The sequence below is a fragment of the Pagrus pagrus genome, assembly GCF_965226575.1.
Source record: "Pagrus pagrus genome assembly, chromosome: 5".
NCBI classification, from domain to species: domain Eukaryota; kingdom Metazoa; phylum Chordata; class Actinopteri; order Spariformes; family Sparidae; genus Pagrus; species Pagrus pagrus.
The window spans coordinates 16,255,284-16,271,303 of record NC_140189.1 but is presented as its reverse complement, the minus strand read 5'-3'; the positions used below and the strand labels follow the sequence as shown (position 1 = coordinate 16,271,303).

The 16,020-nt window shown below is 43.1% G+C and overlaps 1 protein-coding gene across 2 annotated transcripts in view; it reads left to right on the top strand.

The window, feature by feature from the left end:
• Nucleotides 1–16,020, top strand: part of tenm1 (teneurin transmembrane protein 1) — a 192,607-nt gene that overhangs the window by 163,082 nt on the left and 13,505 nt on the right. For both annotated transcript variants that reach the window (XM_084353147.1, XM_084353148.1), the window contains 7 exons: nt 4,226–4,380; nt 6,978–7,061; nt 7,491–7,685; nt 10,545–10,632; nt 12,193–12,389; nt 14,119–14,432; nt 15,268–15,440. In XM_084353147.1, coding sequence (XP_084209273.1) covers nt 4,226–4,380; nt 6,978–7,061; nt 7,491–7,685; nt 10,545–10,632; nt 12,193–12,389; nt 14,119–14,432; nt 15,268–15,440 — 1,206 coding nt within the window. The remainder of the gene's footprint in view (nt 1–4,225; nt 4,381–6,977; nt 7,062–7,490; nt 7,686–10,544; nt 10,633–12,192; nt 12,390–14,118; nt 14,433–15,267; nt 15,441–16,020) is intronic.

Below are 16,020 nucleotides of genomic sequence, written 5' to 3'. Positions count from 1 at the left end.
GTGTGTGTGTGTGTGTGTGTGTGTGTGTGTGTGTGTGTGTGTGTGTGTGTGTGTGTGTGTGTGTGTGTGTGTGTGTGTGTGTGTGTGTGTGTGTGTGTGTGTGTCACCCCTGCGTGCAGTTGTGTGGGTGTATGACAGTCTTCAGGTATAAATGGGACTTCCATACACGCACACATTATGCTTTCTCCTTCACAAACAGATCCTTTAAATAGGTTCCCTTTGCAGAATATGTGCTTATTTTGCTCTAAGGTGGTTGTTCCACCGGCTGACAGACAATGACGTGTTTGTTTTTCGATACAATTTTACAATTCCTCTTGCTTTTCATCCATAGAGGCAGCTCTTTTGGCAGCTTTGCTGTCAACATTTCAAGGGTGAAAGTACTGTAGTAGGGAAACTTGAATAACACCAGTAGGCTGACTTGCTGCACTCTTGAGGGCTCAGCTGTTAGCAGTCAGTGTGCGCCACACACACACACACACACACACACACACACACACGTGCACACAACACAACCTGATGTCACTGTTCACCAACTGGGCATTCTACCACTGCTGCTAAATAAGATACATAAAACGCAACTTTTGATATAATTAGTCTTTCTCACCTCATCTCGTTTCTCACCTTACAAATTTCCTCACCTCTCCCTCACTCTGTGAAAAATCCCTGGTGGCTCCTTCTCTTCAAATAGCTGTAATCAACACTGATGCTTTCATAGACCCCTCTCCAAGGCATTAATCAGATTGGATTGTATTGCAATGCCACGGGGGGCCTTTATAACTGATATTCTTTTGACAAGGACAGAGAACAAAGAGATTCTTTGATTGAGAGTGATTGGCCTGTAATGGTTAATTGAAGCAATTCCTCATCATGTCCTTTTGTCTCATCACCACCTCTCTCGTCTTTCACACCTCTTTTGGCGCTGTCTGTCTTTTTCTCTTTGGCTGCATTTTCTCCCTAAATCTGAGCTAAATGTGAAAAGCATCATTTTATCACCCTGCTCTTCTCTCCTCTGCCTCTGATTTTTTTTTTCTTTTTCAAGGTCAGTGCAAGTCAGTCTAATTCACTTTCCTTTGATGATAAAATCCAGTCCCAACTTAAGCCAAATGTCCGTCTCCCTCTGGAGTTGAGATTTATCTAAATTATTTCTCCACCTGTGTGTGTGCCAGCTTCTAAACATGAGTATCAGAGTGCCAGTCCACCCAGGAAGAAACGGTAAATCTTTTGATGTCCTGCGAGTATCTATCGGCTATACGGCAGGGCTGTAAATTCCCTTAACGCAGCACACAGCTTTACCCACAACAGCAGGAAATCCAGCCCCTGACAAGGAGAATGAGGACTAATCTGCCGCCTTTTCAATAAACATGGCGAAATACTCTTAAACAACACATAAACTGGCGTAAATCCTTTCGCCAATGCCAAGCAATAATAGCAGACGTTCTCCATTGTTGTACTTGTGTGAGGATGAATAAGTCGGCCGTGTCCTGTATTTATTGTTGATGATAGATTGGCAGCTATTTAGAAGCCGCTTGCGCGGACGTAAGACTCGCAGATCCTCAGCATGCATGGGTGTCAGAGAAGCACAGACAAAGGCGAGAGAGAATAAAGGGAATTTAGGATGGAAGTCAATGGAACCAAAGGAGGCGAGAAGAAAGAGTAATATCCAGGGGCAGAGAGGGAGAGGAGAGAAATCAGTATTGAGAGAGAGAGTCCTGGCTGCCTCATCATGTCCTTGTGCAGGATTTATGAGCTCTAAGATCAGGGACAGGTTTAGGGTGCTAGGAGGAGGAATGGGTGCAAAAGTGAAAGGAAAGTGAGAAGGATCCGAGGATGGGAGAAGGTGAAGACTTTCATACATAAGTAGGCTTGGACGGTGCAGTGGGTTGAGACGTCCCTCCTGCATAATGCCAGGTGACAGGAGGAGAAATGGCAAGGCCGAAAGCAAGAAATAAAAAAAAAATGGGCTGAACAGAGGAAAACAGAGCGCAGACATTATCGAAGGGTCAAAGGGGCAGTGATTTGATTAGCGGTTATAGCACACAGGGCAAGATAGTGGGAGTGCAAGAACAGAAACAAAGCAAAGGGCAACAATGAAAAACAAGTGGAGGGAAGGGGAGCAAAGGGAGTGCAGAAGAAGATCAAGTTAGGGTGGATGGAGAGCAAGGGAAACTGGAAGAGGAGAGGAAAGGTGTTGGTGGGGGGGGTTAGGCTGCGTGTGTGGTATAATCTGTCTGTGTCAGAGGGATGATGAAGGGGCCAGGAGGGAGAGCTCTGCAGTTCACCTTCTGGCCTCTGGAGGAAACACGCTGACCCTGGCCCTCCCCCTCTCCACCTCCACTCCACCTGCACGATTTATGACTCCCAGGGTCGGCTCAGGGTTGCGCGGTCTGAGGACATTCGTGAATCTAGTTGTGGTGGCAGCATGCTGTGTTAGCATGTGTGGGTGTGTGTGTGTGTCTTTGAGTGTACACATGTTGAATGAAATCACGTGTAAAGAAAGCTATTGTATGTCAAGGAGGATGAGACCTTAGTGCTGCCTGGGGAAAAAGACAGTGGTGATTTCTATCCCGGGCTCAGGAAGTGAGCGCAGGCACATCCCCATGTAATCCACTATGACAGAGTTTGGGGGGGGAAGACTGACAGAACCAGAATAAAAATCAAGGCAAAATGGGACAAGATGACTGAATGAGGGATGAGTAGCCAGAGCTGTACTGCATACCGATGGTGTCGCTCCTTTGTCCGTTTATGTTATGTTATGCGGGCCCTTGTGCGAGGTCAGATCACTCTTTGAATCTGTTTGAGAGGGCGTTGGGGTGCTGGAAAGCCAGCTAACTGGGTCAATAAGCCCATTATATTGAGATCCAAAGTAGTTTGTTGATTGACAGAAGAGTAACATAATCAATAACACATTTTTTGTCTTTTATTAGGAAATGTCAAGCATTAACTTGATCCAGCTCATCTTCTGCTCACTTTCTCTGTAAAAAACAAAACAAAAAGTGATTTGAAGGCATAACCCTGCAGTCTGGGAAAATATGACGGGCATTTTCCATTTTAAAGCTGCACTAATCAATATTTTCATATAAACAACGCTTTAAATGACAACGTGTAATGTGAAGGGGTAGCTGCTAATGTCCAACCAAGGCAGTAGACTGATGAATCAGGAATGAAAATAGCTCATGTTGGAGCTCATTTAATGTTCCGTGTGTTTTTCTATGGTTTTCCTTTGTTTTCGTGATTGATTGTGGCTTAGTCGGATATAAGTAGGCTTTGTCTCCATGAAATCCTCTGAGGCACGCTTAAGATAAAGGGATATATACATAAACTTGACATGACTTAATGCAAAACCATAAACAAAATGTTGTTTTAAATGGCACAATGACAGTGAGCCACGTAGCATTGGAGGTGGCAGGTAGGAATACTGAATAATGGCTTATTGTCGCAGATGCTAAGTGAAAGCAATCAAGGAGAATCGGCAGCATACGGTATGAGAGGTGAGGGTTGAGTTGTGGTACATTGTTGCTGAGAAGTTGAGTCAAAGGGCAATTCTCTGTATGGAGATGAGACGGCGATGAAGGTTGCCCCTCGTCCATAACAGATGATTCATAGTCTGCCCTGACCTTTAATACCTGGACTTACCTCTCTGCCGCTCTCTCTCTCTCCGCTCACCGCCTACTGCAGAGCTTCGCTGCAAGGAGAGTTCGAGTATATGCTGTCGGTGGCAAAACACATTTGCAAAGCATGTTCACATGTGCCGTCGAATACATGGCGAGTGTACTGTATGCACACACTGATACATGCACATGTGTGTTTGATCCGTGGATGCACATTTCTAATGCACTTTTGCAAGCGCAAAATGTCAAAAGTTCACTGCGGCAGCCCGCTCACATCTAATGTGACAAATAACTTCTTCCTCCAGTTGCATTGTTCTAATCCCTTTAGTGGGCTCTGGAATGGAAATATAATTACATTTCTGTGGTGCAGTGCCTTTGATAAGACAGCCGCTTGCTGAGCTGAATGTCTAACTGAGTTGGATGCCTCTCCGAAGCCCTCTCCTCTCTCCACTTTACTTCTCTCCCTTACTCACTCCTCTCCATCTCTTCTCTCTCTCTCTCTCACTCTCATACTCTCTTTCACGTTTTTCTCCTTTTTCCCTTTTGTTCTCTCACCCCCACTCGCTCCCTCTGTCATCTCCAAAAGCTCATTCCGCCTCTCTCTCTCACCCGCCCAGGTATCGCAGTGGATAAAAGAGGTGTTGTCTACTTCGTTGATGGCACCACCATTCAGAAGATTAATGAGAGAGGTTTGCTCTCCACTGTGATTGGCTCAAACGGACTGATGTCGACGCAGCCGCTAAGCTGTGATGCACGCATGGACATCAGCCAGGTAAGCTAATAATGTAGTCCAGTTCAAATACCTGGTGGCAAGCTGGAGCCACACGTTTTGCTCTGAAACAGGCTTCATTCTCAGCCTTTTCTTTTGAATGTTGTTTAGATATCCTGTAGAAATATGAGACTCTGCATGTGTTTTTTTAATTAGAGCAGTAATCAGTGACTGCTTTGCGAATCTATACTGCCCAGCCTCTTCCTTAGAAACTCTTTCTTCTTTAGAGTGGGTGCTGTGTTCCTGAGAGAAAGAGCGAGACAGTGTGCTAGAGACCAAAGACAGTTACTGCACAGGTTTGATCAGCCAGCCTTCAGATCACACTGCTGACTTATATCAGGCCTATTAGAGCAGAAGATGAATTATAGATGAAGTGCTGGCTCTATAGAGGGATCTCTGCCCACACATAGGGATGAACGGAGCCAGTGTATGTGCGTGTATGTGTGTGTGAATATGCGTGTTCGGCCCAGGTGTATTCCCAGAGGTGCTCTTATGTGTCTTTAAAGGGGCCCGTGTTATCTCACAACCCCTCCGTTTGTCAGTGATCGGCCTCCGCAGCACGTCTGACTTTGTCCAGTCGCATTCATCCTCCATCTGTGTTTGTTCTTATAAACCGCTGTGACCTCAATGTGTCATCAGTATTGATGGAAACTTCTGTAACTGTGCTGCAGAGACAAATATCACTGCAGTAATTAATGCAAAATGAGCAACCCAGTGTTTGCGTTACAATTGTTTAAAGTAAAAGTTGTACAAGGAAATATAAACTATAATAAATCTACCATCGCTATTGCTGCTTCTAAGCTTCAACTTCAACTTCTTCTGTACGCTACTGACCTGAGCAACTGCTGTAGATCCTATAGATGTCGATACAAGACCTTTCACAATCTGACATCGCTGTGTCGGTGTTGATCCTGGAACAACATATTTAATGTTGCTCCAGGACCATGCAACTGACCAATCACGTGTTTGTGATGTCATAGCTTAGCAACTCAGGAAAAAAGACGTGGAAACTAGCTGATGAACACGCGAAACACAGATATCAACAACAACATGATACCAACAGCGTTAAACTTTATTTTTTTATTACACAGAGACAAACAAAACAATCATTTTTGACCCAAAAAAACATTTTAGAATAATTCACTGACAATAATAATAATGTTTTTTAAGGAAAAGAGCTACTGTTATTCTGCAGCTTTCTACAAGCTCTGTAGATTCGTCAAGCCACAACAGCTCGCAGATGCAGACTTTTTCATAACTTGAAATGAACAAAAACATTAATCATGATGCTCTCAGAACAACAACACAAGGATATCAGAAACACCATCTCCTGTTAGCGATTTTAGCCATCTCTCCCTTTTTATAATTCTACATTTGGAAGGAGTCTCTGTGATGTGAAATTTGAAGCTAACTAGCTAGGCTAACCTAAGCTTCTATGGGAAAGTGGAAGTTAGATAGCCTTGCTTGTTAACATTAGCACTGGGTCCCTTAAGACATTACTTCTATCTCATATTGATTCCACACCTGCTGAGTCATTGTTAGCTCTCGCACACTCCTAGCGTTAGCCATCTCTCTGTAAAGTGTCTAGTTTCAGTGCTAAATGACCAGGCAGTCAAAGTTTACAGCGATTGGGAGACGCAGAGTACCAAATGTCTGGAGTGATGCACTATTTTTAGTGGCTGCCCACACAGATATTGCACCAATACTGACAGTGTCAGTTAGAGCCAAAAATTCACGCCTCCTCCATTTTAAGGCGCGGAGGAGGCACACTGACCAAGTCTCACTACATAAGTTGAAAACACATACCAAGAAAGTATCTATTGATTTCTTAGCAAAATCGTGTTTTCATTCCAATTTGACTTTAATTCGCCAGGCCCAGCTCTGTGTACAGCTCCACTTAACTTGTAAAAGTGATGGTCTGCCATCACTTCAAAGTTCAATATCATGAGCAGGAGAGATTTGATGCGTGTCCTCTTTGGCAAAGGACAGAGTGAGTCCTGCTTGATGAATCTCTCTACCTCTTAAAATGGGATTTCAAAGTGAACCCTCTTCTCTCTCATTTGACAGAGCCTATAATTGGACATGTCAGTGGCAATTTAACATGATCCATTTATTTATCAATCCATCGTCAGAGTCATCAATCACCGCGCTGATCCCTCAGACGCGCTGCCTCGTCTCCACAGCTCACAGTTTGAGTGTTTGTTTGTGTGAGATAGACGTGAAGTGATGTGGGTGGCTGTGCGCTATAGTGTAGGTTTGTCTCTCTTTGACCCCCACAGCGTTAGCGGGCAGGGTGTGCTATTTGAGCAGGCGGCGATCATGGTTATTGGCTGACATTTGGAACAGTGCCGAGGCGAGCCGGTGTGAGTCTTGAATAAACACGGGGAAGGCTCCCTGCCCGCCACTGACCTTTGCATGAGCAGGGAGGGTCAGGAAGCCCAATGCTATGTTATTAAGGAGATATTATTTGTATCACCTGTAGCTGACTCTGGCGGTTGATACCCTCAAAGGCCTTCATGTTCTTTTGTTCTACTTTATATAAGAAATATAGTTACCGATGTACGGTCTGTGTTTTTGCATGCGTGCGTGTCATTCCACAGGTGCGTCTGGAGTGGCCAACAGACCTGGCCGTCAACCCTCTGGACAACTCCCTCTACATCCTGGACAACAACATTGTCCTGCAGGTAAAGGAACAAATCCCAAGGCTGTTTCCTTGAAAGGCTGGGAACTATATGTAGCAGGGAAAGAAAGAGTCATGAAATATTTCTCACAAATTGCAGGGCTGTCACTTTAGGTGCATTTAGCGTGAGTGAAGCCGCGGACATAAAAGACAGGAAAAGAGCACCTTGTTAAAAAAAATAACATGCTATCAACGGTCTCTGTGGAAGTTGTTTTTAAGAAACTGTCCGTCAAGTTTTGCTTATTACCTAAACACTTGTTATCCTTGATTTAATGAATCCTCTGTGTGTCTTGTAAAAAACTTAATGAGTCATTAGATGAAGCAGGTTTCGTTATGTTTATATTCAATGCACTGGATTAACAAAGAAATATTGTCAGTGCTTTGTTTCATTTACATTGTTTGTACATTATGGTGTATTTTTTTTTTATATCAGGTATCAGAAGGTCTTCAGGTGCGTATCGTGGCCGGCCGCCCCATCCACTGCCAGGTTCCAGGTATTGACCACCACCTGGTGAGGTGGGCAGCTGTGCGAGCCACCCTGGAGGCTGCGAAGGCCATCGCCTTGTCCCACTTGGGTACACTGTTCATCGCTGAGACTGATGAGAGGCGCATCAACCGCATCCAACAGGTCAACCTGTCACTACAAATACCAAGTTTCTTTTAGCCCATATTTATAAATGCACTGTCAGGAGAGGCAAACCAGGCAAATGTTTGGGGCCCCCGATGGGCACTCATATAGACACATTCTGCACAGACAGTGTAAACCCAATGAAACATCATATGTAAACATGGGAAATAAAAAAGAAAGGCTTGGATTTCATACATTTTTTGTTGATGACAGATTATTTATAGAATAATGATTTTTGCACTACACCCTCCAAATTCTGCAACAGCCACCCTCTTACTGAATTTAGAGATGTGCCAAAACGTTGCATGCCTCTTTGCATGATCACAGAACAAGGGGCCCCTGCAAGAATGTCTGTTACATCTCGAGCAAAGCTGACAAACAGGAAAAGACAGGTGCGATCGACACCAGTAATCCATCCGTCTATATGACTCTAATTTAGCCTCACACTTGATGCATGAGATACCACGTGATACCGACCCGCTGCGGTCTGGTTGTCTGCCGCGTTCACATATGCTGTGCAGCGACAGCAGTGTTCGTATTCTGCCTCTTGCACGCTAACATACAAAACTCTGATGCACTCAAATCTAAAAGCCTGTTTTCATTTAAGGAAAAAACATTCTTCTCCATTAGGTCCATTAGCTAGCAGCATGCTACCAAAGGCCCACAGCATTTGGGCACCAGCGCTACAAAGATATTGCCTGCTGGACTCAATCAATAGTCCCTTTGTGGTCAGCAATACCACGCTGAGTCCATGTGGAGGCAGACAGGAACATAAAATGCCTTTTTGATGGAGACCGGCCAGCCATGTTTGATGGGGCAATGAAAATGCTGTCTTGTTTTTTTCTGTGTTTGTCACACCTCTTTTATGTTTGGTATTTCTGGGCTCAAATATATCTTGAATCTCAGAATCATTCAAACAGAAAGTTAAACAAGAACAAAAACAAATCCTCCAGCCTCACAGGACGTTAGAGTTATTCAAGAAGGGTGCTAAACTCTCAGCTACAGTGGAAGTTGTCCTTTGAGGATAAACAAAACCGTTTTATGACACTGAACCGCAAAACAAAATTAATGATGATGTGTTGCAGATTTTCTCAGCGGTTCTGATGTGCAATCAACTCATTCAAGAAATTAAATTAGATACAGGAAATTGTGTCACTTGTGAGACAAACTGGCTGCACACAGGTACAGACTGACAATATATTTTGAAAATGACACAAGAATTAAATGCTACATTTAATCTTAAATGACTGAGCCTCATCTTGCACTGTTTTTAACCAGCCAGTCTAATTTCTTACTGATTAAATGTGAACGTGCCTTGGCCACAGTAAGGATTCAGGCATTGCTTCGGCCCTGCTGTTGGTCTGCTCTCATGGTCCAAGCACGTCTGTCCGTCACCAGCCTCAAGACATTTGGCCGTAACATCGAGCGCCACACACGCATAACCAATATGTGTTGAATTGTATTTTTATCTGGCATAGAGGCAGGAAAAAGTTATTGAATATGCATGGTATTGAAGCTTTGAGATGAATTAAAATCACAATAATTACGTCCCCAATCAGCTCTGTTGTGGCTGTTTTTTGTTTTTCAATTAAGCGCAAATCGCATGAACTTGTTTACTGTGAAGTGGGCGTATTTTTTGAAGACGGAGCCTTTAAAGCATAATCCCAAGCAGTGGCGGACTCAGGATGTTTGAGGGGCGGGGGCAAGAAAAATAAAAAGGGCACCAACACGCAGAAATCATGATACATTTAAGGGCACCTTATAGGGCACTTTCCCACATTTTAGCCCACCATTGATCACGAAACTTTAAAATCCTATCGTTGTCTCTAAAGAATTTGGTCTATGATTTAAATCAGAATCTCTTCCTACTATATTTCACCACCTCTGCCATGTTTGTCCTACCACTGTCCTCCTTCTGGATATAGGTCTCCTGTATCCTTGAGGACGAATGAGTATTTTCCTTGGACGAGTTGATGACTCCAAAACCTAAAATTAGGAAAGTGTTGCCATATACGATTAATATTCTACCTCCAGATGCTTGATAAATACAGAGTAAAGTCATCAAACTCAGGGAAAAATGTAGGTTTTCGTTCCACCAGCAGTTGGACAGGTATCATGGGAAACAGCTAGCAAGCTATGTATACGAAAACCTGCCTACCTTCACAGCTACGTAGTTCTCTAATTAACAAGCTACGTCTTGTTTTCACACTTTTTTTTTTTACGCATTATACAAAGAACTTCTGAGATGTTAATTAATGAGCTTTGGAGGTGCTACACAGTCATGAGAGTGGTATCATCATGTAACTCTGTCTACAGGATAGCTTTGTGAAACGCTCCCAACATCCTCCAAGGGATAATAAAGTTGATTGAAAAAGAAAAAATCCAAATCGAGCATATCTTCCTCAATCGTCTTCCAACAGCACATGCTCCCCTTGGACCGGTTAAGAAGCATCACCCCTCCAAGATACATCAGAATCAAGCTGTTGGTGGAGCAGTTTTCACCCTCGTTTATAGCACTCTCCATCAGGACAATTAGTTTAATTTCCAACAAAGACCCATTTAGGTCAAACGCTGAAGATTTTCTTTTTCCTACACTTTTGAGACATCATCATAGAGTGTTGGATTGAAGTGCCCGGCGGCTCACGCAGCCAAAGAAATCGTTGTCGTTTCCCTCTTATATCATTTTGCTGTTATTAATTTGTATTTCCAGCTCAGGTGTTTGTGAAATGCCATCATTATCTTGTCTGTGGCAGAGATTAGACGTAACAAAGGCTGTCGTCGAACATTATCTTCTCTTGAACAACAATCTGCCAGAGCATTTTGGAGCCGTGTGTGACGTTTTTTCTGAACACTTCACAGGTGTCGACCAACGGGGAGATATCTGTTATCTCCGGAGCCCCCACGGACTGTGATTGTAAGATAGACCCCAACTGTGACTGCTTCTCTGGTGGGTCATCAGGCACACACACACACACACACACACACATGCACTATGTGAGTGTACGATTAAGTAATGTGACAGTATTAGATTATGTGTGATAGGATTACGGTACAAAAATCAAAACTGCACTTAAAGGTCATATGAAATCATATCTTTCTTGGCCTGGAAGGAAACAAAACAAGAACATTTTCAAAAGCTTTGACATAACTTAAACGAAGTGAAAAAGTCAGTGTGTCTAGATATTGAGTGATTAAATCTTTCTGCCCGTGTGTCCCTGCTGGCCAGTGATTTTATTAGCAGTGCCTGAGACGAAGATTTTCTCTCATCTGTCTCCTCCACTGTTTTCTTCTCTTCCTGAATGTGTCTAAATTATTTAATTCGGATGGAATTTTAATATCTTAGAAGGGCTGTTTTGACTCTCCTTGAGAAATAATAAAAAGAAATTATGAAAACGAGGACAATATACAGCAAAGAAATGACTATCGACAATGTCACAATGAAATGAAAAGTGAATGTGATACGACATATAAATGTGTGTGTATAGGGGGATGTATCTGTATTGGAGAGGCTCCTTCTTGGCAAAAACCTCCAGCTAAATTTCAGTAAGCACCAGCTTGAGAGAAACCTTTCAAATCCATTCAAATGACAGGCAAAAGAGAAAGCTCTCGTCTCGTTTTAACGGGTTGGTGTATCATGGAAGGGCACCTGAAATGTAATAAAGGGAAGAGGGAAAGGACCAAACAAATAAGCAGATGTTCTTTTGACAGTTAGGCCATGCTTTCATTGTAAGTGTCAGAGGATGTGATTTTATCATTTAATTCTGCTCATGAAAATCAGTCGCTTTTCTATTCAAAATGGAGGGAAGTGTCTCTCCCATGCCACAAGCCAATGGGCTGTAACCATCCCTATTTCTTGGGTTGTACTTTGCATATTTTCAATCATGTCTTGCTGTTAACAGATGATTACTCTCTTCAGAGGCTTTCCGTTTCCATCCCTTCACCGTAGACACTCACGCAGTGTCTTTGAACATGCGCACACGTGTGACGCACGCTTGCAAATACAAACAGGCATGGGCACACGCGCGCAGACAAATACACACACACACACACATACAAACGCACATAATGCGCATGCTGTCAAGAGATAAACTGCCACCCTGCTGCCTGCACAGACCCATCAGAGGCCCGGGGCCTACTGCTGACAGCATCTAAAGGGCTTCACCCGGCTATTATCCTGCTGTGCTACCAAAGACATCTGAATGCATTCAGTCACCCACTACCAACGTCTGATAAGGCTGAGGTCACTATCAAGGTGGTGGTACCAACTCCATTGGGAAGCTATGGTATCCCAACAAGTCAAAGTCCTGAGCCAAACTGATAAACGCTTAAGCGGCACCATGGGATCTCATATTTTGCGAAGCTTGTGTGTACCAGTTGTGACTTCTCTCTTTCTCTAAAGAATCATTTGTAATATTCAGTGTGTTTGTAACTGAGGGTGCCTTCACTTATGCCATTTTGTTGATAAAGAGTTCTCATTGAAATGATGCCTTCTTGTTTCTCTTATCAGGAGATGGAGGCTACGCCCGCGACGCTCGTCTCAAAGCCCCCTCCTCTCTGGCCGTGGCCCCCAATGGCACCCTGTATATTGCTGATCTAGGCAACATCCGGATCAGAGCTGTCAGCCCCAACCAGCCTCAGCCCAGCCCTGCCGGACTGGTGGAGATCAGCTCCCCACTGGACCAGGAGCTCTATCTCTTCAGCCAGGTACACAGTGCCTGAGCTGTGTCTGTAGGACGTGTATTTGCATCTGAAATATCTAGATACTTGATACTTGAACCGTTATACATGAATTTTCCTTAATATTGTGTCTTTTTGTGCTGTTAGAAAGTTTTAACTTAGTCTACATATTTACACATTACTAAATTAAAACAGGTTGAACGACACAAACCAGTTCATACGTAGAGATTTATCAATACTAAATCCAGAAATTGCCTTGTGTAGGCTAGTGCTAACTGCTGAGAAGCTAACTAAATGAAATAACAAACAAAGCTAACGTGAGCTTGCTAATATGTCGTGTTTGGAGGGAAAGAAAAGGTAACATGGTCAACTTATCTGACCTGAGACATAATTTAACCCTGTATTAACCACATAGGCTTTTCTCATTCTGAACACTACTACTAACTCTGAAACACATGTTTCTCCATGTATGAAATATATGAGTAAAACAAAGTAACCTAGATTTAGATAAGACTTGCAGTTAAGCTATATTGTTTTCCCTAAAAGTGTCATTTTTGGGAGTTATGCTATGCTACATCTTGTGATGCTATGATGACATCCTGTTTATATCAGTAAATACTTAAGTTTCTACTAAGTCAATCCTTACGTTTTAATGGTCCAACACAATTTAATAAATCTTAGTTTGAAACTATGGTAGCTAGTACTAAGAATATAGTACACTCAAAACTTATCAAAGAAAAAAATTGCAATGTTTTATGTTGATGTCTAATTGGTGTCTAATGAAATTGTAGACAATTAAAGTAATAAATTCTTCAGTCCATGCTATATTGACTGAGAAATTAATATCTGAGTGAGCCAAAACACTGTCAAATGTATCCCGTCCATAACATCCTCTGCACTTATATTATCCTCTGCAAGCGGGGTTATGTTTTCGCCCGTGGCCGTTTGTTTGTTGGTTGGTTTGTCAGCAGAATTACACAAAAACTACTGAGCGGATTTCCGCGAAACTTGGACAGAGGATGGGTCTCGGGCCGGAATAAACCCCAGTAACTTTTGGTGCAGATCAGGATAAAGGGACAGATCCAGGAATTTTTCATTGTCTTTGAAATTGTGACATGAGGCATTTTTCAACATCTTGGTTAAGTTATCAATGAATAATGCATTGATCTGGATTCTTTTACTTTATTTATCTATAGAGTTTAGAGTTACAGGGACATTGAATATTAATAATATTTCTGTAAATGTGCCAGTTTAGTAATCCTGGCTAATTTTCAACTGCAGTCCCTGGGCATTGGATCTAATGGATTTGAATGTGTTTTATTTGATATCATGAAATAAAACTGAAGTAAAAGGGAATGTGCGGCATTGGCGAAGGTATGGCGATGGAGTGTCATTCTAGTTTGGGATGCGATTTTTGCTGTTGGAGTAGCTAGTTTGCAATAAAATCAAAGGCGGACTGCACAGAACAGGAGACTGGAAGTCCAATCTTAAATAGCCTTTTGTTCTTCCTTGACACCAACTACGTAAGTGCACATGTGAAATGAGGGTGCTGGAAAAAACAACAGATTTTGCAGCAGGAGAACTCAGCTTTCTCTGTCAATACAGCACACACTGAGGATTTTACTGCTTAAATTGACTACATTTACCATCAACACTGACATCCACAAGTGGTGAATTTTCCCTCTCGTGGAGTTAAAATAGCGAATACCGGCTGTACCCGACCCTGACAACTCTTTTCTCTTCTTCTCCATGACAGAATGGTTCCCACATGTACACCAAACACCTGATCACGGGCCACTATCTGTACAACTTCTCTTACGGCACGGACGGCCAGCTGTCTGGACTGACGAGTCGTGACGGCCGCGGGCTCCAGGTGAGGAGGGATGCTCATGGAGTGCCTCTCTGGCTGGCACTACCTGGCGGACAGGTGTACTGGTTGTCTCTTAGCAACAGCGGAACACTGAGAAAGGTGTCAGCCCAAGGCCATGACATCGCCCACATCACTTACCATGGCAACACAGGTCTCCTAGCAACCAAGAGTGATGAGAACAGTTGGACCACTGTTTATGAGTAAGTTTTTTTTTCTCTGCTTATTGTTCTCTCATCTTTCTGTGTTTTTCCTTTTTTGTCCGTCTTCTGTCGGTCTGTCTTTTTTCTTTTTTGTACATCCAAGTATCTTTTTTCCTGTCTTTTTCTTTTTGTTTATTTCATTGTCTTTTTTCTTGATTTTATCTTCCTTTCTTTCTGTCTTTTATCTTTTATTTTTCTTTGTCTGTCGTGTCTTTTGTTTCTCTTTCTGTCTTTATATATTTTTTCTTTCTTTCCATTTTTTCTCTTTATTTCTCTTTCTCACTTACTGTTTTTCTTTCTGTTTCACTTTTATTCAGTTGTGGTCGGTTGCTTGTTTCTGCATGTGCTGTATGTATAAACAGGCAGTGTGCCTGTGTATTAACGTGACACAGAGTTTGTGTTTGCGCTGTGAAATGTGAGTGCCATCTGGTGGCAACTAGAGCATCACTGTAGAAAGCTGGACAGACTTCTTCTTTCAGTTGAGTCTTTCTTGAAATGACTGATTAGCTGAAGAATGACTCTGCAACACTTTGATCACACGCAGTCAGTATCACACATATAGCAGGCACACACAAAAACACATCTGTCTGAATTATTCACCACTGCCGACCGAGCCTCTGTCTCAAATTCCACAGCTGGATAATTACACATATAAATCATAGCTGACACTTACTCTGTGCCGATGTTTGTGTATGAGAGGCGAGAACGAAGCGATAGTGGGAATGCATGCACGTGTCTATGTACCAATGTATGGCTGCATTCATTTGTCCAAGAGCGGCAGTTATCTGCGTGTGTTTGTGCTTGTACATCATCCTCTCTGCTGTTACTCTCCAAGGTACAACAGCGAAGGCCGTGTGACCAACATCACCCTCCCCACTGGTGAGGTTAGCGGTTTCCACGGCAACCTGGAGCGCTGGTCTCGGGTGGAGGTTGAGGCGTCCAACCGTGAGAACTTCGTCACCAGCACCAACCTGTCTGCCAGTGACACCATCTACACGTTCAGACAAGGTATCATGGCGCGTTGTGTGGCGTTTTCCCTCCTCAGGGGTCAAGTAGGGACTTTGGTAGACTGTGGGAGGACGGTGGAGTTTACGCAGTGACAAAATATGGGGGCACTGGTGTGGTGTGCGCATGTATTCACGGGTTGACAAGCAGGAAAGCTTGTAGCCTCACCATGATGCATCTACGCCCATCTAGTTTACCACAACACCAGGCCAGGCCGCTTATGACTCATCTGGGGGGGGACTAAAGCATAGGCAGCATAACACGGATGTATATGGAGGACAGACTGTAAGGTTATAGTGATGTTTAAACATTTATGACTGGCAAACTGCAATAGCGTGGCTGTTATTCTGGTCAGGTCAGACAAACTGACCTGTGCTCCTCCTTCTTCATCGTGTGCACAGACGATTCACAGCTTTGAAAAGGGGTTTAGACTTTTCTTTCCTATGAATAATTCACAGATAGATCTGATATGACCTCCTTACATAACCAGACTAATGGGTAGTAGGAAAAAAAGTGTTTTTTATTTATTTACAAAAAATAAATAAAGATTCAGATCCGACTGACGTGCGAAACGTCTTAACGA